The sequence below is a fragment of the Lissotriton helveticus genome, chromosome 7, assembly GCF_964261635.1.
Source record: "Lissotriton helveticus chromosome 7, aLisHel1.1, whole genome shotgun sequence".
Lineage (NCBI taxonomy): Eukaryota > Metazoa > Chordata > Amphibia > Caudata > Salamandridae > Lissotriton > Lissotriton helveticus.
The window spans coordinates 535,170,030-535,197,045 of NC_136068.1; the positions used below are offsets into that span (position 1 = coordinate 535,170,030).

Here is a 27,016-nt window from a genome sequence, read left to right on the forward strand (position 1 = left end):
CAAACTACATTGCTTGTTGCAGCTGGCAGTGTATCAGCTAGCTAATGAAATTGTACCAATCATACAATCCATGCACTGGGTAAATGATGTACTAATAGTGCCCTCTCTGTTCTTTTTCTTTTGTATGTATCTGGTCTTCCAATTTGGACTCTTGCATTATGATGTGAGGAGGATGGTAACAGATCGTGAGGGTCCCCAGATGATGAAGGGCGGTCTTGTTGGTTGACTGATGGGAACTCTTACATTTGGAAGTTCCACAGGCAAGATCTCACTCTCTGCCTTTATATATATCAAGGTTCACACATAGATACATACTTTAGTTAGTTGTGTTGACTTACTGCTATTTGTTGTTGGTGTAGTTACGGAATTAGGGGTCATAGCAGATTAGGTCGGTAAACTTTCCCCTAGGACCCTCCACCCTCAGTACTTTGTTGTTTTAGGCATAAACATCACCACCTCTATGTGCTATCTCGGGATCCGAATTACCCAAGACATCGGTACCATTGCCCAAGCTAACCTAGACCGAATCTCCAGGGAATGTAAGGGCCTATTGAAATCTTGGACTCACCTGCCACTCTCTATAATGGGTAGGGTGGACCTAATAAAAATGTCTATTCTTCCTAAGTTCATATTCATTTTTGGTGCCATTCCTTTAGGGTTTGATGTAAGATGATTGACAAGTGTCAGCGAGAGATTAATTCCTTTATCTGGAATTATAAATCCAGTAGAATTGCATGGAAGAAGTTGAGGAGGAGGAGGGAGAAGGGGGGTCTTGCCCTACCGGACTTAGTATAATACGCATGGGCCTTTCAGTTATCCTACTCCAGGATGCTCTTAAAAACACCATCTAATCTTCCTGGGGGGACAATGTATAAGGCCATGTTAACCGGAGCAAATCTACCAGTTGATGGATTTCTATTTAAGTTTGGGAGCCAGAAATTCTTTAAGAAAATAAGGCTAAAAATGTTACAGTCATGGGCTAAGGTTTGGTTAGCCATTAGAAAAAGATTGGGGCTGTCCTACTACTCTAATTTCGCTCCCATATGGGACTCTCCGGGTTTACCAGAGTGCCTAAGGGACAGCTTATCCTCTCCATTAGAGGAGGCTGGGATCACTAGATGGGGAGAGCTAATGGTGGAAGGATCTGTATTAACTTGGGATGAATTACACGACCGTATAGGTCCAGCGCTTTCTAGATTAAAATTCATCCAGCTGGAAAGCTGGGGGAGGGCTCAGGGGTGTAAAGACGTACACTTTGGGAAATCAAGCTACCTGGAGCAGTTGCTATTGGAAAGACCTAGGGGAGGTAAGGAGGTGGCCTTCTGGTATTGGCAGCTGCAGGAGGAAACTGATGGGGATTTTACCCTCCCAGATAAACTGTGGGGAGAGGCGACTGGCTTTCAGTGTGAGGAGGTATGGTTAAGATCTTTTGCGCTCCTCTAGAAAGAGGTGAAGCCATCATGGTTGAGACGCAACCACCTGTTCACAGCCCATCGGGCATATATAACACCGTTGAGACTTTCCAAATTTGTCCCAGACAAGAAATGTAATAAATGTAATTTATTAGAAGCATCAGACATTCATATGTTCATGGACTGCCCTGACATCGGCCGGTTCTGGGAGGAGGTGTTGTTTACCTTGAACTCCATCCTGAATACATCATTAGTAATTTCATTGCCACTTATCATCTTTGGCTTGGAGGACAGCATTTCTGGCAAGGCTAGATCTTTTTTGTTCTATGCCATTTTGCTGGCTAGAAGGCAGATTTGTATACGGTGGGTTGAGAAAACTGTTCCATCATATTCGGACTGGCTCACGACCCTATATGAAACATTAAAGGTGGACATGGTTAGAGCTTGCAATAATCGTAACTTGGACCTTTGGGATCTGCTGATACAATGGAGATAGTGTTCCGGGTTTTTTTTTTTCCCCGGGTCCTATGATTATGCTATCAATACTCCTTGGACCGGGTCTGGCCTCGTTATGGTTTTTTGGTCCTACAGGTTGAACTATACCTAGATGGGGTCAGCCCAAGATTTTAAAACCCCTCTTTCTCTTGGGACCTCTCTGCCACCAGCAAAATATTCTCGGGTTCTGGCGCCAGAGATGGGCAAGACTATCTTTGCTCCCCGTCTTTGTCAGGGACACGCAAGGTGGCTGGTATCTCCTAAGTAAGGGGCAAGGCAAATGAGGACAGAATAAAAAAAAAAAAAAAACAGAAGACTCTCTACAATGTGCACATGAAGCTGAAGTTTATTGGAAATGTTTTCTGTCACCCAGAAGGTATGCTCTCTGATTGTTAGTATTACTTTCCAGGGCCAGGCTAGTGTTTCTCAAACTGTGATTGGCGACCATGCTGTGGGTCACAAACTGATTTTTGGTGGGTTGTGTAAGTCCAAACAATACATTAAAAAGGCTTTAATTTCTTTACTTATTTCGTCACATTTGCTGCGCTTTAAAGGGGTCACATGTCAGGATATTTCTTCTGACATTGCTGGTTATTTTGTAACATGGGGATTGATGTTTAGAAACTCCTCTCGCTTTGCATTTAGAGAAAGAAAAGTAAAGGGAATTATGTAACAATCTTGCTGGGGAACAGGAGTGTGAAAGAAAATGTTTTTTTGTAGCACACAAGAAAATGTAAATACCTGCAAATGAACTGTACAGATTCAGCAATTAGGAAAGCAAAACTTAATCACATTTTTTTGTAACTGAATTGTGAGGGAAACAAAGCTTTTAATAAGATCAATAAAATCAAAAAACACTTTATTTAATGATGCACAAATTATCAATGTTCACAGAACCTGATTTCCACACATTATAATTTGTGTGCAGTATAGTTTATCAGAGTAAAAATTTGAATCTGTGCAAATGTGGTGGCCATTTCAATAGAAAATGTGCTGTCTGTAAATAACAGTACCTGGCACGAGTCCTTTCCCCCCTCCAAATTTCCAGCGCAGACCATGTCGTAAAGAATATTTCCGTAGAGGGAGTTGCAAACTTGCTGGTCAACAATAGGTACCTCCACCTCCTGGAGAGTTTTAGGATACTGAAGATTTACTGCAAATAGGAGAAACCAAACAAAATCATTGGCGCAAGTGAAGGAACTAGAGTAGGGAGAGAATCCATGCAAGAGGGTAAGCAGTCAGCCAATTTAAATGTTACCTGTCAGTCACTAAATAACAGCTGTGACACTTGACTAGTGGAATAAACACACACACTTGGTTGCAAATTGCCCCAGACAGATGTTGGCCACTTGAATAATCTTCCTTGTCACATTAAGATTTTTTAGGTACATATATGCATGCCTCTACATAACAAGCTTTGGCAAGGCAAATAGATTCTTTCAAAGAAAGGTTGTTGTTGGTTGACTGGGATGTGAGCCCTAGTCAAGCAGAAACCACAATCGTTGTCCTGGTAAGATACAAGGAAACCCTAAATAAACCTGTGCTCAACTACCTGGTAGAGCAGTCAGGCTTAACTTAGAGGCAATGTGTAAAGTATTTGTGCAACACTTCAAACAGTAACACAGTAAAATCACACCACAACAGAAGCCTACAACAGATTTACAAACAGAGAGTGGAGTTTATGAAATAAAACAAGAGCAAACCAATAAACATCCAATCAGTAGAACCAGTGATATTGAAGTATAAGGTTTTAGGTAAAAATAGCACCAAAAAGCTCAAAGCGCTATTGGGAATATCTGGTCATGCAGGCTGCAACAAAGCCACAAGTTCAGGCAGACCACAAGGAAGTGAGGGTTGGCTACAGGGACCCAGTTAGGCCTGCTGAACAAAGAACCTTGAATCCTGGTTGCAGAGCGTTGTTTGGATCAGTGTCGAAGGTGTGCGCGCAGCGGAGTGGGTGCGTCGGTACCGATATGCCTCGAGACTGCGGTGCAAGGTCCTTTTGTGTCAACATCGAGAATCCCATCAATGGGGCTTGAGATGTGAAGGCCGGTATCAGAGATGTGTTGCATAGTTGAGGCAATGCGTCCATTCCGAAAAGCTGTGAAGCATAGTGGATATTCCTCATCGTTGTCAAGGCTGTTGTCGATGAGAGGTGCAAGGACCTGCTCTAGGGATGCCTCACGCAGTGGCAGTTCTGAAGGTAATGGCCGAACCCAAAATGCAGGATGTAGCAGTAATGCACATCTTTTGCAACAGGTCGAATCCACGCAGCGGTGGCGAAGCGTCGGTTTGGCTCGGGGATGCGTCGCTCAGCAGAGAGGATGAATCGGTTCCCCTGGCAAGCACCTTAGGCCCACTTCCAAGGATCCAGGACTAGGGTGGCACCACTTGGCAGGGTGGGCCACAGATGGCAGAGTCCAGGAGAAAAAGCAGGATGGTTGGAAGTCTGTTATGTCCCTGAGAAGTCAGATGAGGAGGTCAGCCAATAAGCCCTTGGAGTCACTGTGGGTTTAAGAGATGCAGGACCGGTCCTTCTCACCCAGGCAAGAGGGCAGCAGGCAGAATGTCAGCACAGCAAAGCAGGAGTCTGGCAGAGTGTAGTCGAGCAGAGTGGCAGTCCATTAGCAGCACAGCAGTTCTTCTTTCTGGCAAAGTATCCACAGGTCCAGGACAATACTGAATTGGTGGTGTCTGAGGTCCAGTAATTATAATTTGGTGCCATGGTTCTGGAAGGCGGGAGAAATCTCTAGACAGTGCCTTTGAGGTGCAAAGAATTCCCTGTCTCCCTTTCCCTTGTTACAAGATTGCTAGAGTGACAATATAGGGTTGTTAGGCCCTTTTTGTGGAGACAGGACACAGCCTATGCAGGTGGGAGGCTTTGTCCAACTCCTCCCTCCTATCCTGCCCCAGATGGCCCATTGAGTCATACCTAAGCTCTCACATTGTGTGGCTGTCTAAGAGGAATACAAAAGGCCCAACTGCCAACTACACCCAGCCATGTGACAAGAGACAGGCTGAAGGATCCCAAGGGCTAGGGCAAAAGAAATGCCAACTTTCTGAAAGTAGAATTTTTCAGAATCACAATTTAAAATCCAACGTCACCATAGTCGGATTTTTAGGATTAGGATTTTAAATTGTGATTCCAGAGACACCAAACTTGAAGAAATGATCTCTTCCCATTTGGAAGCTGCACTTATAAAATGTAATAAGGCAACTCAAATGTTATCCCATAGTTCATAAACTTTTATTCGATTATCAAAAATTTACATAATCATAAAAAGTACAGCTTAAAAGGAACCATCATTTTTGTACTGGGGTTTACATTTTAGAATTTACATCTTATAAAACAATTTTCGATCGAATTCTTGTTACTATTTTTAAAAAAGTCACTATCATTTTGGCTTCATGCGGGTTTGCCGGTGACTGTAGATAGGCAAGCGCCGGATATGTGTTTCTAAGGCCACTTAGTCGCAGAAGGGGAAGGATCCATTTTTTCCTGGCCACACTGTAGTATTTACAGAATAGTGTGACGTGGACCGTTGACTGCTTGGAAAGCCCATCGCAAGGACAACAGTTCATGATCCGTGACCAGTTATTCTGTTCTGGAAATGAGACCAGGCGAAAGAAGAGATCAAACCGGAGTCTAGTCAATAGGAACTTTTCGTGATTCGAAAGAAAGAACGTGAGGTAAGGCTGTATCAGCTTCTCTGATTGCAATTTAGAGATTTTTTCATTTAGTGTTTTCACTATCTCTGCTTGATTCCGGAGTTCTCTCAGGTGGCCTAGACACAGTTCTTTCAGCTGTTTCTTGGATATATCTTCAATCGAGGATGGATCAGAAAAGTATTGCTCACGTTTGAGATCTTGAAAAAATTTAAAAACGTAATTAAGCCAGGGAATTTTTCTCCAGTGAGTTAGGCTAAGACAGTCTGTGATGAGGGCGCGTGATACATGGCTTTCTGGGTTGCACCATATGCGATGCCATAAGATGAGAGGTTGACAGCGTATGGTGTCTGTAACGAATTCCATCCCTAGCTCTCGATGAGATGCTAATATCGGAGAGCTTTGGGGGAGAGCCAGTACGTATTTAATGAAGGCGTTTTCCGTAGCCTGTAGTTGCTTGATGCACCCATAACCCCAGATGCCTGCTCCGTAACTCGCCACGCTGTGGCATTTTGCGTAGTATAAAGTTATGAGTTCTGACGGAGCCGGTTTGCCTAGTTTTCTGGAGAAAGCGCAAAGTGCAGATGTTGCTCGACGAAAGTTAAGGTTTCTGGCTTCTATGGCTTTTCGCCAGGTCATTGAATCGTCAACAAGTATGCCCAAATATGGATATACTGACGTTTTTTCCAGCTTAATGTTGTTTATGTATATGGATTTTGTGTTCCCTGGTTTGGATCCTATGGACATTGTAAATGTTTTCTTTGTATTTACTTTTAGTCCCAATGAGTCCATAAACGTCACATATTTGGCCAGCTGTCGTTGTAGTTGGTTGGCTGTTCGGGCCAGGATGACCGAGTCGTCGGCGTAGAGTAGAATGGGTATAGGGCGGCGAGCTATTTGCGGGAGGTCCTGGCTCCCTGCCAACATTGCTTCTTCAATCCCGTTGGTGTATAGGTTGAATAGGAAGGGAGCCAGTACACACCCCTGCCTAACTCCTCGCGTGATTTTGAAGGGGCGCGATATGTCGCCGCCAATGCCGTAACGCACTCGGCCTTCTGCATTGGTGTATAGGCCCCTGAGAAAGGCCAGTATCTCTGGATCTACTCCGAGATTCGACATAATTTCCCACAATTTGGCGTGCTGAACACAGTCGAAAGCCGCGCTCAGGTCTACATAGACCAGATAGATCTTCCCTTCTTTTGCGTGGGCATATTTCCCAGCCAAGAGCGTCAGGTTTAGGGCTTGCTCCACCGTACCGAGTCCCTTCTGGAAGCCGTATTGCAGATCCGTGAAGATGTTGTTTACCTTGGCCCAAGTTTGTAAGCGGTCCAAAAGTAGTCGGCCTGCAATTTTGCCCGTAGAATCCAGAAGGGAGATCGGCCGGTAGCACGCTGGGTCGTTTCGGTCCCCTTTCTTAAATATTGGCAAAAGAGTGGATGAGGACCAAGAGGGAAGGAGACCGACTTGAGCGACTGCGGTCATTACCCGGGTTATTATTAATGACCAGTAGTCACTATTGTGCAAGAACAAGTCCATGGGTACCCCGTCCGGGCCGGGAGCCTTGCCAGTTTTTGATGCTCGAATTGCTTTTCTGACCTCAGTGACTGTAAAGCGTAAGTTGATTGGAAGAAGATGGGTTTCTGCCTCGGCCACATGCTCTGTTTGGGGTGTGTCGGATGCCGGGCCGAAAATTTTTGTGTAGTGAAGGACCCATTCATTCTCTGACACTGCGACGTCGAGGTGGTTTGGATCGGTGTCATTTTCCAAGAAGGGTGATCTAATGGTCTGCCAAAAAGTGGTGCTGTCCTTTTTTAAAGCGCTCTCGTGCAATTGGCACCAAAGGTCTCTCTTGATCTGACGCCTACGTTCTTTCCTTGTTTCATTATACAGTTTCCTCCGGGATGAGATTAGTTGGGCGTCTCTTGGCTTCTGCCGAAGAGCTTCTTTTAAAGCTGAAAGGGCTTTTGTGCAGTCCGAGTTAAACCATCTGTTGGTTTGGGATGTAGGTTTGTTTGCCCTGTATTTAACTAGTTCGTCTCTTATGGCCCCTTGTATGTTATGGAAGGAGGCGATGATTAGTTCAGGAGAAGCTTCTGCGGACAGACAGTCCCTTTGCCAGGGGAGCGTTTTTTCGAGTATCCTTTGCGTAGTCGTCTCAGGGTCGACTTTGGCCCATTTAATTGCGAAACCGTTCCTTTTCTTTAATGTTATTGTTTGCTGATCGAGGGAGCTCGTTCTCGTTATAGGAGGACCTGCTTTCTCCATTGTGATCTCCACGCTTAAGGGATAGTGGTCGCTGATCGGGCTCGACCCTACTTTATAGTTTGCTAACGTGTTTTTACACGTGTTTGAGGCTAGGATGAAGTCGATGGTAGATGTGCAACCTCTCCCATGGAAGGTGGGTTGAAATTCCTGTACCGGGTCCACTAGCTCATTTACAAAGTCTAAATCCAGGGTAAATAGAATTTCGTTCAGCTTATTTCCACTTTGTGAGTGTGCAAAATGAGGGACCGGATTGCCGAATACAGATAATAGGCCACAAGTTCCGGTTTTGTGGTTTGGGCATATTGGCTGGTTAAAGTCTCCTCCCCAAATGAGTTTTATTGTTGCACTTGGATTCGAATTTTGCAGTGTGGATATATGGGCCACCATTTCATCCAGGTTTATGCAGCGGTCCTGGGTACCTGTGTTATTGTAGTAATTAATAAGTATGTAGATATTCCTTGATGCAGTGGTGAGATATGTCATTTGGATGACCTGGAAGGCAGATGTTTCTTTTAATAGTTTTACCGTGGCTGCTAGAATGTTAGAGAAGAAGATCATAAGACCACCTTTGGGTCTTCCCATTGTGCTTGGCGTTGCTTTGGTGAAAAATGTCTTGTATCCCGGTAGATGGAGGGGGGATAGACGCCAGGTCTCTTGTAAGCACAAGATTTGATGGCTTCGTGCTATTTCCAGCCATTGAGGACATGTTATTTTGCTGGCTAAGCCTGCGACATTCCAAAAAGCTATACCTACGGCAGTGGCCTCGTTAGTTGTTGAGATGGCAAAAGTGATTTTGCCACTGGTTGTGATTTCAGTGGTTACGGGTTGCTCAGTTAGTGGACTTGCGCTCGTGGCCGAGATCTCTGAGGGACAGGGGGTTAAGAGATTGTTTTGTTGAGTCATAGAGGACTCTGCTAGCTCGAGCTGTTCAGGTGGAGTTTTCTGGTACTTATTTGGGGCTAGGGAATGTGAGACATCAGCTAAGTAATGAGAGGCAGCTGTAGGTTGATTCAGATCGACCGTGGATGGTCAATCGATCATATCGAGACACTCGTAGCGGTTGTGGGTTTGGAAGCCCTGCCAACCTTCATATACGGGATAAGGTCTATCCTGCCAATATGGGACTTGGGTATCAACATACCTTTCTCTTGGTCCTCCCCTATCTGGGTACTCACAAGGGAAGTCCCGCCGATTCCACGGTGTTTGACGCCATGGATCCTGATTTCGTCGGGCTTTGGGAAGATGGTGCCATTCCCAAGGAGGGGGGTTGAATTGTTGTTTCATTGGGGGGTAGAACTGAGAAAGGTGGCAGGCGTCTACTCCTCCTTTTTTCTCGAGTTGTGGCCAGGCACATATATAATCAACCGTTGCGGGATCTTTGCAAGTTACTATTATACAATCACCGCGTATTGATTTCTTGGTTTTGCCTATCCAGGCTACCCTACGTGCTGATATGATCCCTCCTGATAGGTGGGATTCAAGAGGTCTATTTATGCTAAGCCACTGCATGGCCTTATTTTTAAGTGACCATGCAGTTTCTGGGGTGTCGTCTACTAACTCGGGTACTCCTGTTAAGACTATTGTGTAGGGAGTAGCTTCCGGGGGCAGATGGGCAGGGCGTCTAACTGCAGGATGTTTTTTCGGGGTGGTTACCGATGTGATCTTTGGTGTTTTTTGGAGGGGTAGGGAATTCGTGGGCTGAGAGACGGGTTTCTCCTGGGGAATTCTGCTAGAATCTAATTTTTGTGCTGGACATGAGCTTTGTGACTCAGCCTTACTTTTAGTATCTATCTGTTGCCCTTTGCTTTGTTGTAGTGACTTCTGCAGTATTGGTTTCACCTGCTGGGGGTGAGATGTGTTTGTGTTTGATTTGGGCGTGATTGACGGTGGATTGGGGTTCGTTTGTACTGTATGTGTTGTGTTTGTAGGATTAGCTACTTTCTGATTTTGTTTCTGGTTTTGCTTTTTTGATGGGTGTGTGATGTTTCGCTGTCCCTTTACATCTATCCTGGTGTTTGAGTCTAAGAGAGTAGCTGATATTATCGTTAATTGTGCCTCAAGGTTTCTTATGCTCAGCTGGATGGGTTTCAGATATTGGTAGAGTAGGTCTTTGGTGGTAGTTAACACTTGGGTTGTAATACTACAGGTCCTACATTGCTCAGTTTGGTTGTTGATGTTGGATATTGGCTTGTGCGGGAGAGTGCAGTCAGGAATATGTAGTATGCTATTAGAACATGAGGAGTTTGAGTTGTTCGCAGGTGAGTTTTGTGTTTTTTCGCTGCGTGGTAGTCGGGTTTCTGATGTTGCCCTTTCCCATACGTCGTGCTGGGGTAGGTTGTCGTGAGTTAAGATATCTCCTTGCGATTGACAGCCAGCTAGGTCTGGAGTTGCTTCCAAATCTTCTGATGATAATGATGAGGATTCCAACTCGGAATGAGTAACTGACAGGTCAACTTCAGAAGGAACAGTATTGAATTCCGTGGTTAGAGGGAGTACTGGGAGTGAGCTGTTTTGAGAGGTCAGATTGATTGGAGAAGCAGCATTCGCTATGGCGCCAAGTGATGAGCGCTTGGCATTAGCGCTCGTGAGGTCCAATGAAACCCTCTTTTCCATGAGGGCTATACTTTGATTTATTGTTTCATGGACCCGCGATATAAATAGGTCAATGGGACCTGTTACCTGTGCTACCTCCTGCGCGTGTTTAGACTTCGGTTTGGATTTAGAGGTGCTTCTGGTTTTGGGAGCCATGTTGTTTGTTACCGGGTTGTCGGTGTAAGAGAGATGGCCCGGTCCGGTCTCTACCGGGCACTAACGGGCAACAACGGGCCCGCCCTTGGCCCGGGCTCCGACCCGCGCGCGTCCCGCGATGCGCGTTAGTAATGCGGTTAAGTGGTTGTTCGGTGAGAGGGGGCGTGGCACTGGGAGGGGGCGCGGCTCGCACGGGAAGAGGCAACAGCTGATGTAACTGATAGCTGAGCCTCGCAGTCCCGGAGCCGCGCCTCGCGCCTCCTCTGCGGCCACGCTGATGTTCTTCCTCCTCACCTCCTCCTCTCAGGCTGGAAACGGGTCAGTTCAACAAGCTACTCCTGTAGCGTCAGGGAATACGATGCAACCGGCAGGGAATCTCAGTGCGAGTGGCGCCCGCGTAGCGGGAGCCGCGAGAGGTTGTAGGCGATTTGGTGGGGGCGGGCACTGGGAGGGGGCGCGGCTCGCACGGGAAGAGGCAACAGCTGATGTAACTGATAGCTGAGCCTCGCAGTCCCGGAGCCGCGCCTCGCGCCTCCTCTGCGGCCACGCTGATGTTCTTCCTCCTCACCTCCTCCTCTCAGGCTGGAAACGGGTCAGTTCAACAAGCTACTCCTGTAGCGTCAGGGAATACGATGCAACCGGCAGGGAATCTCAGTGCGAGTGGCCCATAGGAAAGATAGGCCTTGCAGTAGTGATAAATGAATTTAAAGGTTTTTCACTACCAGGACATGTAAAACTGAAAAGTGCATGCCCTACGTCTAACACTCTGCCCTGTGGGCTATCCAAGGACTAACCTAGCAGTGACTTATAGAATGATGGCAAAAGGTTTTATTTTTTGCCAGGTCGAAATGGAAGTTTAAAACTGCACGCACTGGCTCTGCAAAGGCAGGCTAGAGAACTGTTTCAAGAGCTACTTATATAGGTGGTAAAATGATGCTGTAGGCCCACTAGTAGAAATGTAATTTACAGGCCCTGGGCACTTGTAGTGCACTTTATCAGGGATTTATAAGTAAATTAAATATGCAAATTGGAGATAAGCCAATATTACCATCTTTTAGAGGACAGAGCACAAGGACTTTAACAAAGGTTAGCAGTGTTAAAGTGTGCAGAGGCCCAATACCAGCAAAAACCAGGTAAGAAAGAGCCCTTTCCATGGAGGAGAGCTATGCTTACATCTAGGCTTTAAGGTATGGGGTCTGGTGACAAAGCCCAGAGATCTTCTTTTATATAATAAAACGTTTTCCAGTCAAGGGGAGGGTGGTTAGGCCTAATATAGTCCTTTTTTCACTATCTATATAATGACTTCCCCCTTTATATTCTATAGAATTGTAACAATGCTAATTGTTTTGAGTTTATGCATTTTGCTGCTGGTAGTGGCTCGTATACTGTACTATAGAGCACAATAGTTAAAATAAACATTTTGAACTATTACAGTGACTTTGCCAATTCTTGTTGTGGGAAAGTACGAGTGAGTGAACAAAAGGGTATGTCTTGCTACCGGGATTCCTGAGAGAGTCGGGAGTGTTGTGTTCTGGGTTGTCTACACTTGTAGATTTGTAATTATGTAGGAGAACGAATGAGACACCATAGCTAGTCGGTTTTGGGATATTGGGTACTAAGGTGGTAGGTATGTACAACCCCTATTCACCGAGGTCCTGTTTTCCTGTACATAGTTATGTGTATGTGCGGAATCCCTGCAACAGAAGATCACTCGAAGGCTAACAGGTCTAACAGGCTTGTCTTTGAACAAATATATGTAAAAGGGAGTGCTTAGGAAGTCCCAAAAAACATATGTAATCAAAATTTAAATTAACTCAATATAATGTCAGTACATATTCTTATTCCAATTTTGCAACTTTCAGGTCCATTCAATGCACAAAAGTAGTTTGAAAAGCCAAGTAAGAATTATTCCAAATTTGGCTTGATGTAGTGATCATGATGCAGGAGCCAAGGCCATTCCCTTCAACTTAGCCCACTCTCTTCAACGTATGCAAATGCATTGAACTATGTGAACATTCTTTATCACATGTATTCAGATGACACTCAATTGTATCTGATAATCTCCTCCCCAGAAGACTTCATTTCCCTCAACTCTACCCTGCTGAACAATCAAAACTGGCTCACTGATAACCATCTCATGCTCAACACTTCCAAAATGGAATTTCTCCTCATCGCTCCTCCTAATCACACTCCCAAGATCAACCTCTGGATGAAGCATCTAACAGTCTTCAACTGTTCTCCTTACATTATTGATTCAGCTAAATGTCTTGGAATTACACTAGACAAACATAAGAAGGATCAAATCAGCAAGGCCAACAAAGGAGTAATTACCAGATAGTATACTTAGGAAACTTTAACCCTTCCTGCCAGAGGACGTCTTTAAGCTGTCGGTCCAAGCTCTTCTATTGCCTTGATTAGACTATGGAAGCTCCACTCTTTGCGGTCTTCCTAAATACAATATGGCCCCACTAAGGGTCTCCCTTAATGCCGCAGCCAGACTGATAACCGGAACACAAATAAATAATGACATATCTCTAGCCCTACAACCTCTAAATTGGCTCCCGTATGAAGCAAGAATTCAGCTAACGATTGCTTGCATGACTCATAACGCCCTACATTTAAAGACCCCTATATATCTGTCACAAAAACTAGAGTTATCAGGAGAATGCAGATCCTCACGAATTGTGAGTTTACTGCTACTGAAACCACAGATTTTCCACAAAAAGAGAACGAGCTACAGAGCATTCTCTAGTATTGCCCCGTAGATATGGAACTCACTGCCACCGGATGTCTGCTGAATTTCATCTACCTCTTCATTCAAAAAAGAAGTGAAAACAATTCTAATGAACAAGTTCCTGCCCTAAGATACATTATGTTTTATTGTTTATTTACCTGCCTATTATTCCGATGCTCTGTATGACTACTACATTGAAAAATAACTTTAATAAAAAAGATATTTCAAAGCAGGATTCTTCTTTAATCTTTACAAAATTCTATAGCAGTTCAAGCCCGGCTGCTGTTGGATTTTGGGATGAATAAAGAATGTATTTGCTTTGAAATATCATGCCTTGGCTCCTGCATTATATTGAAATCTATTAGAAGAATCTCTGTGAATTTTTGGTAATATCGGGCACAAATCTTTGGCTGTTTCCTTTGTTCACCTCACTGCTAACTTTGCTTACAGGTTATGGCCAAACACCATGACCTATTCACAGTAGTAGGAAGACAGTATGTATCTGAACCTCTGCCTGACCACTGCTTGTAGCACTAGAGGGATACCGCCTGGAATATTGACTCACAACAAGCTTTCAGGCTATACCAAGGGTGGAGTACTACCGCTTACACTATAGCACAGTACTACATATGAATGTACCATGTAGGAACCATGTACAGGGCATGGTTTATCAATGCATTACCTCTGTCCTGAGCACTCACAAGTTATGATCTTCAATCCATACTTCTTAGATGGATTCAGCCATACACTCTGCCTTGTACTCTTGTCAACAGTGCCTGCATGGCACGCAATGTTTTTAGCTAATAAATTAAAAGTGTTGAAATGTAGGATCGATTTCATGGGAGTTTTCTCAATAAATGGCGCTGTTAGGACAGTAAAGAAAACCTTCACAGGACAATACGAAATGCCAAAACCACCATTAAGATGTATTCAAATTTAAGAATCTTTACAGAAGATAAAAGGTAGTTATTCAATTTAAAATAAGCATCAATAATGCGTCAAGCAGTTGTGAAAAGTAAGAAAACAAAATGTAGTTCTGCAAGAGGACAACAATAAATCTGCTGAATTCAAAAGTTACATACATATATACATATATCCGGCGTAGGGGAGGCACAGAAGAATTTGCTGGTGGGACTGAGTCGGAGGACCCACTACCTGTGATCATACACTCCCGGGGTAAGTGTCCAGTGCCTAGCTGCCTGTACTCTGCATTGAGTGATTAATATTATTCATATTCTTGTGTGTGTACTGAACGTACATGGTTGCCTGAACTACCCTATAAAGGGAAGTACTGTCTATAGAGGCTGGGGTAACCTATTTAATTATAGGTGGAACGGATATTGCACATTGAGATGTTTCGATTTTCTTTTATTTCTTTGGACACTTATTCAGACGCCATAACATGGCGTCTGAATGCAACGCCCAAAGGGCTCTTTCTGCAAAAGCTTTGTTTCTGGCAGTGGGGAACATCAGCGGTGTGACACCTTTGGGCTGCAAACATCATCGCAGGGGACTCTCCCTCCTAGGATACATCGCGCCACGAGGCGCCAACAAGAGATCAGGGGGAAGAGACGGCCACACCCCCGTTTGCACTACAAAGCCCCTTGCATGCTCCTGCTGCTCGGGGAGCTCCACTCTGGGCTGCAAACATCGTCGCAGGGGACTCTCAGCTCCAGAATACATTGTTTCAGGAGTCACCAACATGAGACCAGGGGGGAGGAGGAGCCACACCCCCTTTCACGCTGCATAATGCATCGCGAGCTCCCGCTGCATTGGCCCCACCCAGGTGAAGCCTAGGTCAAGGGAAGGGCCATCCTGCGCCGATCTGCATCAGAAAGAGCCAGGACAGGGCCACCATCCTTGGCTTCTACAATCTGACTCTCCCTATGCACGCCAAACCACAGTTTGACTTTACCAGGTACTGTGACAAACTCTTGGCCTCTTTTCTGTACACAACAAGCTCTTAATCTGCACAGATCAGTCTACAATCCATTTGTGTTCCCTTCTGAGAAAGTATTATACTAGCAGTAGATATCCTCGGTGAAGTGTCATACCTATTTCAGTATCAGTTTACGGCTGACAGTTTTCTCTATAGCCAAAATGGGCAAACATAAATTAACTGCCCAACCTAAGCCTCCGAAACTTGGTCTGTCTTACTCAACTTTGGATGGGTTTATACAAGGGCAGTGGAAGTCCTGAATAAAGAGATTGAGCAGGTGGTTCCCTCTCAGGCCCCAAGGGGACAGGTCCAGAATTGGAATCCATGCCTCCCTTGGTTCCGGCACGGGCAAGACTGCCTAGTCTGGCTTTGGATCTTGACTCTGTTTTGATGCCAGCCCCCCCCTCTATTATACTGAGCAGGACCCTGCCCCTGACCTGGATACTACTCTCCAGACCCTGATGACCAGCCCCCTTCAAAATGGAAAAGGAACAAGCATTTGCAATGCAATAGGTCTCGCATTAATTACGTTTGAGCTATTGGAATTGCTAAATATTGCAACACCAATTGCAACAAAAGTCTATTAATTGTAGGCCAAAAAATGTATATTTATTTTTGTAGCAATGGTGGCATGCTGCGCTTTAGATGAATATGTTTAAAAGTAAATTGCGCCATACTGCGATTTCTACAATAGTTAATTGTGAAGGCGTTAACAATTGATGTGTGCACTGATGGCTGGTGGTGTGTGTGCCTGCTGGAAGTGTGCACTGCCGGCTGGTGGTGTGTGTGCCCGGTGGAAGCGTGCCATGACGGCTGGTGATGTGTGTGCCTGGTGAAAGCGTGCACTGACGGCTGGTGGTGTGTGCCTGGTGAAAGCGTGCACTGACGGCTGGTGGTGTCTGTGTGCCTGGTGAAAGCGTGCACTGACGGCTGGTGGTGTCTGCGTGCCTGGTGACAGCGTGCACTGACGGCTGGTGGTGTGTGAGTGCCTGGTGAAAGCGTGCACTGACGACTGGCGGTGTGTGTGTGCCTGGTGAAAGCGTGCACTGGCGGCTGCTGGTGTGTGCCTGGTGGAAGCATGCACTGGCGGCTGGTGGTGTGTGCCTGGTGGAAGCAAGCACTGATGGCTGGTGGTGTTTGTGCCTGGTGAAAGCGTGCACTGATGACTGATGGTGTCGCTGCCTGGTGAAAGTGTCACTGACGGTGTGGTTGTGTGTGTGTGGTTTTTTGTGTGTGTGTGGTTGTGTGTGGTTGTGGTTTTGATGTTGTGTGTGTGGTTGTGTTTGTGGGTGTGGTTGTGTGTGTGTGGTTGTGTGTGTGTGGTTGTGTGTCTGTGGTTGTGTGTGTGGTAGTGTGTGTGGTTGTGTGTGTGGTTGTATGTGTGGTTGTATGTGTTGTTGTATATGTGTGTGGTTGTGTGTGTGTGGTTGTGTGTGTGGTTGTGTGTAGTTGTGTGTGGTTGTGTGAGTGTGTGTGGTTGTGTGTGTGGTTGTGTGTGGTTGCGTGAATGTGTGTGGTTGTGTGTGCAGTTGTGTGTGGTTGTGTGTGTGTGTGCGTGGTTGTGTGTGGTTGTGTGTGGTTGTGTGTGTGGTTGTGGTTGTGTGTGTGGTTGTGGTTGTGTGGGTGGTTGTGGTTGTGTGGGTGCTTGTGGTTGTGTGAGTGTGTGGGTGTGTGTGTGTGTGTGGTTGTGTGTGTGGTTGTGGTGGTTATGTGTGTGTGCTTGTGTGTGTGTGTGGTTGTGGTTTTGTGTGTGTGGTTGTGTGTGTGGTTGAGTGTGTTTGGTTGTGTGTGGTTGTGTGTGTGTGGTTGTGTGTTTGTGTGTGTGTAGTTGTGTGTGTGTGTGGTTGTGTGTGTGGTTGCGGTGGTTATGTGTGTGTGCTTGTGTGTGTGTGTGTGTGGTTGTGGTTTTGTGTGTGTGGTTGTGTGTGTGGTTGAGTGTGTGTGGTTGTGTGTGGCTGTGTGTGTATGGTTGTGTGTTTGTGTGTGGTTGTGTGTGTAGTTGTGTGTGTTTGTGTGTGTGTGGTTGTGTGTGTGTGGTTGTGTGTGTGGTTGTGGTTGTGGTTGTGTGTGTGGTTGTGGTTGTGTGTGTGTGGTTGTGTGTGTGGTTGTGTGTGTAGTTGTGTGTGGCTGTGTGTGGTTGTGTGTGTGTGGTTGTGTGTATGTGTATGGTTGTGTGTGTGCACAGTTGTGTGTGTGTGATTGTGTGTGTGTGTGGTTAGGGGTGGTTGTGTGTGGCTGTGTGTGATTGTGGTTGTGTGTGTGTGTGTGGTTGTGTGTGTGTGTGGTCATGTCTGTGTGGTTGTGTGTGTGTGGTTGTATGTGTGTGGTTGTGTGTGTGTGGTTGTGTGTGGTTGTGTGTGTGTGTGTGTGTGTTGTTGTGTGTGTGTGGTTGTGTGGTTGTTGTGTGTGTGTGTGGCTGTGGCTGTGTGTGTTGTTGTTTGTCAGAGGGGGAGAGGGGGATTCCTATGTAAAGTGGGTGTTTTATACCCCTGGGCAATGTGCCAGTACCGCCCATGTTATGCTAGTTTTCCCAGTGTGGGACGGGATGGAGACCAGGACTTCGTATTGTTGTCCGTGCACAGGGGCACGAGTTGTAGAACCTCTGTGGTGGGGGAGAGGGAGGGGCAGGTGTGAGAAGCGCCATGACAACAAAGGATGCTGGAAAATCAGATTGCAGGAAAAGCAGATGGCTGTGCGTGCACGCGCATGTGCACTCATGCTTGTAGCCAGCAAACAAAGACTGGGTAGCACTTTTGAGATCCCCTTTAAACAAGGATATTACATTTTCCCATATGACTGCAGCATTTAGCAATTATTTATTATACCGGTGCTTGCTGCTCGCATTGAGATCACTCTTGAGGGTGGGCAGGGAGGAAAAGGATTCCTCCCTGACTGGTGGTGTCTGTATGCCTGGTGAAAGTGTGCACTGAGGGCTGGTGGTGTGTGTGTGCTTGGTGAAAGCGTGCACTGATGGCTGGCGGTGTGTGTGTGCCTGGTGAAAGCGTTCACTGACGGCTGGTGGTGTGTGCCTGGTAAAAGCATGCACTGATGCATGCACTGATAGCTTGTGGTGTTTGTGCCCGGTGAAAGCGTGCACTGATGACTGATGGTGTCTGTGCCTGGTGAAAGTGTGCACTGACGGTGTGGTTGTGCATGTGGTTGTGTGTGTGGTTGTGTGTCTGTGGTTTTGTGTGTGTGTGTGTGGTTGTGTGTGGTTGTGGTTTTGTGGTTGTGTGTGTGGTTGTGGTTGTGTGAGTGAGTGTGGTTGTGTGGGAGTGGTTGTGTGTGTGTGGTTGTGTGTTTGTGGTTGTGTGTGTGGTTGTGTGTGTGGTAGTGTCTCCGTGTGTGTGTGTGATAGTGTGTGTGTGTGTGTGTGGTTGTATGTGTGGTTGTATGTGTGTGTGGTTGTGTGTGTGGTTGTGTGTGTGTGGTTGTGTGTGGTTGTGTGTGTTTTTGTGTGTGTGGTTGTGTGTGGTTGTGTGTGGTTGTGTGTGTGTGTGAGGTTGTGTGTGTGTGGTTGTGTGTGATCGTGTGTGGTTGTGGTTGTGTGTGTGGTTGTGGTTGTGTGGGTGCTTGTGGTTGTGTGGGTGGTTGTGGTTGTGTGCGTGTGTGGTTGTGTGTGTGTGTGGTTGTGTGTGTGGTTGTGGTGGTTATGTTTGGGTGCTTGTGTGTGTGTGGTTGTGGTTTTGTGTGTGTGGTTGTGGGTGTGTGTTTCTGTTTGTGGTTGTGTGTGGTTGTGTGTGAGTGTGGTTGTGTGTTTGTGTGTGTGGTTGTGTGTGGTTGTGTGTGTTTGTGTGGTTGTGTGTGGTTGTGTGTGTGTGGTTGTGTGTGTTTGTGTGGTTGCATGTGTGGATGTGTGTGTGGTGGTGGTTGTGTGTGTGATTGTGGTTGTGTGTGTGGTTATGTGTGAGTGGTTGTGTGTGTAGTTGTGTGTGGATGTGTGTGGTTGTGTGTGTGTGGCTGTGGCTGTGTTTGTAGTTGTCTGTATGTGTGTGGTTGTGTGTGTGCACGGTTGTGTGTGTGGTTGGGTGTGTGTGGTTGGGGGTGGGTGTGTGTGGCTGTGTGTGATTGTGGTTGTGCGTGTGTGTGGTTGTGTGTGTGTGTGGTCATGTCTGTGTGGTCATATGTGTGTGGTTGTATGTGTGTGGTTGTGTGTGTGGTTGTGTGTGGTTGTGTTTGTGGTTGTGTGTGTCTGTTGTGTGTGTGTGGTTGTGTGTGTGTGGTTGTGTGTGGGGTTGTGTGTGTGGTTGTGTGTGTGGTTGTGTGGTTGTTGTGTGTGTGTGTGGCTGTGGCAGTGTGTGTTGTGTGTCAGAGGGGGGAGTGGGGGATTCCTATGTAAAGTGGTCGTTTTATTCCCCTGGGCGATGTGCCAGTACTGCCCATGTCATGTTAGTTTTCCGAGTGTGGGACGGGATGGAGACCAGGACTTCGTATTGTTGTCCGTGCACAGGGGCACAAGTTGTAGAACCCAGAACAGCAAGCTCTCTTGTGGAATCAGAATGCATTGGCCTTTCGGTACAGGCTCCTCTTAGTGATTCGCTTTCCACGGGTGATCTGGCCTTTCGTTGTAGTACACCACCCTCTGTGTACCCCGGAATTAAGTCTCGGATGTGAGGCATTCAGGAATTTGAGCCTGAGGCTGCTGTGTGGTGGGGGGGAGGGAGGGGCAGGTGTGAGAGGCGCCATTACAACAAAGGATGCAGGAAAATCAGATTGCAGGAAAAGCAGATGGCCGCGCGTGCACGCGGACGTGCACTCATGCTTGTATCCAGCAAGCAAAGACTGGGTAGCACTTTTGAGATCCCTTTAAACAAGGACTGTTACATTTTCTCATATGACTGCAGCATTTAGCAATTATTTATTGTACATGTGCTTGCTGCTCGCATTGAGATCACTCCTGAGGGTGGGCAGGGAGGAAAAGGATTCAGTTTGAAACATTTACAGTTCTGCCTCGGAAACCCAGAAAACAAGGATAAATCAAGGGTTACCTGCTTAAATTCTGTGCTCTTGGCTGGCATGGGTAAAAAACATTAACAAAGCCAATAGCTCTCACATCCAGTAGATCACCAGAAGTTTTGAAAAGTCCACTGGCGTGAATTTGCTAAAAGTGCAATTTTAGCAAATTACTCTAGATGGTGTCAGTCTTTAAACATCTGCCAGTTTCATTGGAAACTGAATAAAGAAAGCTGATGCTGATGTGTAAACTTTGTTAACGATGTAGAATTACACTTAAGATGTACTACGAGAGCAGCACCAAGAAGACTGATGGGGGCAAGAAATGTAAACTTTAGCAAGAGAGAACTAGCACATAACACAACTGTTAACATATTTGCCGATTAATAATCACCTCGGGACCATGCCATGAAAATATGGTCCGGAGATCCAGAAACGGCTGCGGTAGTTGCCCCTTCAGACGCAGTACCGAATAAAAAAAAACAACCTCGGGGTACAATTCCCAGAGAGGAAAGGTCGACTTACAAGTTGATAGGAAAGTGTAAATAGTCACAGCATGTGGCTGAAAGTCAATCTGGAATGGTTAGCTTTTAGCTGCTAATTCCTGTTGTCTAAGAGATGGTGAGATAGATAAGCATGAAAGGCCTGCGTTGGAGCCAGTGAAACAAATTGCTTCAGGGTATGTATATGTCCTGTCTGCAAGTGTAACTGCAAGTCCCAAATGTTAAACAGATTATTCTCAACCTCTGCAACGAATTGAAAATTACACACCAAAAACTGTACAAAAAACAACCCGTTTATAGATCCTCGCTATTTTCCTTAAGTTTACATGCTTGCATGCTTTTTGCACCACAACTATATAATGTGACATTGATTGTACAGTTTAAGACTACGCTTGGACTGAGGTTTTTTCTTTCTATTTCATCAAAGTGTTCCCTAATATTTATAGCTCCTTTCTGTGTTGTCCCACCTTACTTGCAGCAGCTGTGCACTGCTCACCATAAATCGAACAGATCTTTAAGGGTTGCCTCCTGTTTAGAGTTGCCATAAACACTGAACTTTCCCGGCCGCTTCACACACTATAATCCCCCATACAAGCCACTCGTTGTGCAACACCTCAACTCAGAGCAAAAACTTGAGTAACTGCAAATTAGAAAAGATAAGAATTTGACTGAGCTTATCAGAGACACACCCAAGCTCCCATTGTACAGAGACGTATGTAAGCTAGCAGAAGCGAAAGTGCAATCTTAAACTATTTAAAAAGAACTGAAATTGTAGGCTGCTGTTGTCTGCAGGACATAGCTAAATTATGAAAGCAAATTAAGGAGAGCCTTTTAGTAGCTAACCATTGATATGTGTTCAACATCTAGTGATGGGGTGATATGCAGGGGGCCCTTGACGATTCAAATTTCCTTTGAACTAAGAGCTTTAACAATATTTGGTGAGAACATTCTTTCAGCAACGTGTCCCTTACGTTGACAACTTGAGATTATGAGTAATGGGATCATGCATGAGCATGGAAGACTATCTGTGACACACATGTACCCTGCAGAGTCTGCCCACAGCAATGCAGCATTGGGTAGTTGCACATGTATTTACTTTATCAGTATACGGTGGGCATTACAAGGTTCTTTTCTCACGTAAGCAAAGCACAACAGACCTCGTTCCTGTAAAAACAAAATCACATTTTTTACCCACTGGTTACTTTCCCTTAAAATAATCAATTCTTTGAATCAAAAAAGGGAATGGTGTTATTGTTGGGGGTTGGAGGGCTTCAGAGGGGTGAGAATGCTTTGACTTTGTTTTGTCTGGTAACAGGCAAAAGGAAGTCTTGGTGTAAAAAAAGGTTGAATAAACCCCCCTTTCTGATGGCATTCTCTTCTCGGTGAGTTTTATGGCCACCATTGATTATCCTTGCTTTGTACCACAGAGGAAAGGTATTGTAAAAACCCTTCGGCAGTGGGATAAGGGAGGGGGTGGCAAATGGTGAGCACTTTCGCGGCCGCTTTGATGTTTCAGTGGCCATGCGGCTCACTGAGAACATGAAAGCGGCAGCAATAGTGCTCCCATAGGTCACACGCTGATGGGACGAGCAGTGTGCGACCTCATTCGGAATGGCTATTTATACAGGCTCCCTTGAGCCGGTGGGGGTGATGACCTCGAGATTACGCACCTGCGCGCCACTAAAAGGTATCTGGACCTATGAATATTTTCGGCAGCCCACGCAGCAACCCCGTGCACACGCCTAATCCCTGCTGACGAGCGGTAATAACCGCGAAACACGTGTCCAGGGATGGCAAGCACACCAAGTGAATACCCTCAAGACTCAAGTAGAAGCACACCCGCTGATACCTACTACACCGACCATCATGCTCCGGGGTCACACGCTGATGGGACGAGCAGTGTGCGATCTCATTCGGAATTACTATTTATACAGGCTCCCTTGAGCCGGTGGGGGTGACGACCTCGAGATTACGCACCTGCGCGCAACTAAAAGGTATCTGGACCTATGAATATTTTCGGCAGCCCACGCAGCAACCCAGTGCACACGCCTAATCCCTGCTGACGAGCGGTAATAACCATGAAACACGTGTCCAGGGATGGCAAGCACACCAAGTGAATACCCTCAAGACTCAAGACTCGGGTAGAAGCGCACCCGCTGATACCTACTACGCCAACCATCATGCTCCGGGGTCACACGCTGATGGGACGAGCAGTGTGCGACCTCATTCGGAATTACTATTTATACAGGCTCCCTTGAGCCGGTGGGGGTGACGACCTCGAGATTACGCACCTGCGCGCCACTAAAAGGTATCTGGACCTATGAATAGTTTCGGCAGCCCACGCAGCAACCTTGTGCACATGCCTAATCCCTGCTCACAAGCGGTAATAACCGCGAAACACGTGTCCGGGGATGGCAAGCACGCCAAGTGAATACCTTCAAGACTCGGGTAGAAGCGCACCCGCTGATACCTACTACACCGACCATCATGCTCCCGGGTCACACGCTGATGGGACGAGCAGTGTGCAACCTCATTTGGAATTACTATTTATACAGGCTCCCTTGAGCCGGTGGGGGTGACGACCTCGAGATTACGCACCTGCGCGCCACTAAAAGGTATCTGGACCTATGAATATTTTCGGCAGCCCACGCAGCAACCCCGTGCACACGGCTAATCCCTGCTGACGAGCGGTAATAACCGTGAAACACGTGTCCAGGGATGGCAAGCACACCAAGTGAATACCCTCAAGACTCAAGACTCGGGTAGAAGCGCACCCGCTGATACGAACTACACCGACCATCATGCTCCGGGGTCACACGCTGATGGGACGAGCAGTGTGCGACCTCATGCGGAAGTGCTCCCATAGGCTGCAGGGTGACAAATGGTGTGCATGCCCGGCCCACATGCACTGTACCTCATCCGCCTGCAGCCTTTGGGAGCACTTGTGAAATTCCCTACTTAACTCTTGCAGAGCAACGCATGCGCGTTGGCTCAGCGAAACCTAAAAAGGTGCTGCAGAATCCAACCTTACAGAACCGTTCTCAAACCACCCAGGAAAGGGACCTGATTGATGACAAACTAGAATGTTTTTGGTGCAACTTATTGGATAATGTCCACAATATTTTATGTAGTCTGCTTGCCCCTTTATATTTTAGGTTAGGATCAATTCATGAACTCTTTAAGGATTTTTTTTTTTTTAAATGCCTGCCCCACAGCTGCACATTCTAACAAGTACCAACATCATCAAGGGATTGAGTGGGCTACCACACACATCCTACCCTTTCTTCCAGAGAGAGGCCCTGACCAGGGGCTCAAATCATCTCTAGTGGACTCAAGGCTTGGACATACGTCCTGATTTTAGGCTGCCTACACAACCCATTTCAACAGGAGTTGCCTCCAATAAGAGTAGTAAGGTAAACAGGTCTGTACATGCATTATCATCTAGGGGAAATTCTCCTCAGACCAGGGTTGATAGGGAGGAAAAATATAGAAGTTGTGGCCATTCTGGCCCAGATAGGATAGATATACCTCCTGCACGCTGCCCTTCTGTAATAAATATGGTAAATGTTCCACCACGCCCCAGAGGTCCAGAAGAATCACATATTCAACTACGGAATAAAGTCTTACACTGTCTTCACTCTAAGTCACTATTCCCCATCTAAGCGACAGACCAACACTGTGATGACATGGAGGGTGGGCAGGATTGGGCACTCTGAAAAAGTATATGGGAGGGATTGCATTATTATAAACTTTAGACATCCAAGGTTTGCTGGGAATATCATTCAGGATATTTCTTTAAACCAATGACAGAGGGTAATGTAACTCTTCTGTCCCTTGGCTTCTTTTACAGATCAGCTTCCTACTCTCCTTCCCACTTGGCCCCTTGCTTCATTGTTAGCAGGAAATAGGGCTCCCCATCAGGCACTTTTTTACAGGTTTGAGCCATTGACCGACCTACAGGACACTGATCGACTTACTATGCCCCAAACAGTAGCTGAGAATTATCCCACATCTACCCATTCCTCCTGCAGCAGTTTGCCCCTATCTAGTTTTTAGTTCCCTCTGCGGACCTTCCTATGCCTATTCCCTCACCAATTTAATAGTAGGGCGGTGAGCAGGAACACCTGTCAGTTAAACGTGACAATTCCTATGACTCAAAATGGTTATAACGGGCTGTGTATTATTGCTTCATGGAATATACCCGCTTTGAACAGTAAACTTAAAGCACATGAATGGCTTAGTATTACTAGGTCTACACAAATAATAATGCATTCAAAAAACATGGCAGGTGACGCCCCTTCATATTGAAGGTTCCGCCTCTGTGTTTACACCAGCTATCCCGTCCCCCGCCGGTAGAGCAAAGGGCGGGCTGCAGCTACTAATTTCCAACTTTCTGCTGGTTACTAGGAAAAGATTTTAGCACGCTCTATTATCAATTTGTGGAATTTTAACAGAGGGGGTGTTTGATGTGATCATTATCAATTACTATAATAATGCATTTGACTTCACAAGGGGGAGATGTAGTACGATCATTGGAAACTGACCTTGACTCATTTATTATGCAATGTAAAACTGTCTGCTTAACTATATGGGTATGGGACTTTAACATCCAACAATGTCATCTCCCGGTAGTATTTTTGATGGAGAAGGGGAGGAGATTTTACATTTCAAACATTCTGACTATGGCAAAGGCTTCAAAACCATGTTGCATTAGTATGACCTTACACTGCTATAAGAATCTTTGAATTTAGGTACTTTGCAAACACATGCAATTGTAGCTGATGGCCATCAGTTCCTAATTGATCACATTTTAATTAGCTCAACTCTCATCCCAGCGACTACTAGTGTTAGAATAGAACAAACTTATTAGCGACTACAATCCGCTAGCCCTAACCATTTAACTAAACACCATTCATAAAGAACATACCAAGATCTCTTGTATTGTCCTTGCCTGGCCAAATGGCATCCACATTAAATGGACGGGTATAGACTCAGAGTGCATTCTACAGAAACTGGTATCCTTAAAGCATAATGAGTGCGCAAACTGTCTAGCCCATGATGTGAACAATGCCAACTTGGTCCCCGTTTCTAAGCAGAATACTATAAGACCCTTAAGTTCTAACTGGCCTGTCCCACAAAAAAAGGCCCAAGGGGTAGACCAGGTTGGTTTGATTATGCATGCACTCAGGCTTCCAAATCTCTGAGATCAGCATTACATCAGGTCCCAATAGATCAATCTCTGATTAAGCACCTCAGGAAACAGTTTAACGAGACCAAAATAGCCAGGAAAAAGGAATAAAGGTTAAATTTGCTACAGGCAGCAGAAAGCCTTGATATTTTACAATGTTGGTGCATTGTAAATACTCCTTTCCTGAAGTATGAGGCAAACCAGGTGCTCACCTGCCTGATACCCTCGCAGGCCTCGGTGGACCATTTTGAGACAATTATTGAACCAGCTTTGAATAATGACTTAAGGCCTTCATAACCGGCCCAAAATAATTTGATCAATACACCCCACTAACATTTAAGTTAAATGAAATCTTGGATGATTTGCATAGTTGTGCAAGGGGGAAAGCCCCTGGGCCCAGCGGCAGTAGCATTAAGGACACCAAGACTGACCTGTATCTTTAATTCTGCTGCACAGGCTAACCTCCCTTCTTCTTAGGCCATAACGTGTATCCTAAATACTACTGTCCCATTTCCCTCCAGAATTTCTAAGCCACACTCCTGGGAAAGGTTTTTCTAAGGAGACTGGAAAAATGGGAAATGCACCATTCTATTCGGTCAGAGGCCAGGTATGTATTCAGGAAGGGACTTGGGAGAGTGGAGCAATGCTTAAACTTGGAACTTTTGATGGGGAAGTACACTAAATAAAAGGCAGCCTTGCTACATTTGTGCTTTGCGGACCTTACCAGCGCATTTTACTTAGTTGACCATGGGATATTGTGGACCACTCTGCTTTCGTACGGAGCCCCTAGGGAAATTATCTATTTTCTTGTGCAGCTTCATGAAAATCTGTCAGCCACTGTAAAGTTCGTACCCAATGGTGAACGGCTGCACTCATTTAGAATTAGGCAGGGTGTCGACCAGGGCTGCTTATTGGAGCCCTCCTTATTCTCTTTGTTCATAAATGTGGTCGACATTATGTTGGGATCCCTGCAGGCCGATACACCAATGGTTGCTGGATGCCTGCTGCCTGTCCTCCTCTACGCCATCAGTGCAGTACTTTTATCAAGGACCCCGGTTGGGCTAAAGAAAGTAATGAACTCCTTTGCAGACTTCATGCTTTCAGAAAACCTAA

The 27,016-nt window shown here is 45.9% G+C and overlaps 1 protein-coding gene across 1 annotated transcript in view; it reads right to left on the reverse strand.

Annotated features, from left to right (window-relative positions):
* LOC144769151 (transmembrane protease serine 9-like) overlaps positions 1–27,016 on the reverse strand; it is a 1,211,004-nt gene that overhangs the window by 232,702 nt on the left and 951,286 nt on the right. Inside the window, exon 16 of the mRNA XM_078653156.1 lies at positions 2,921–3,060. Coding sequence (XP_078509282.1) covers positions 2,921–3,060 — 140 coding nt within the window. The remainder of the gene's footprint in view (positions 1–2,920; positions 3,061–27,016) is intronic.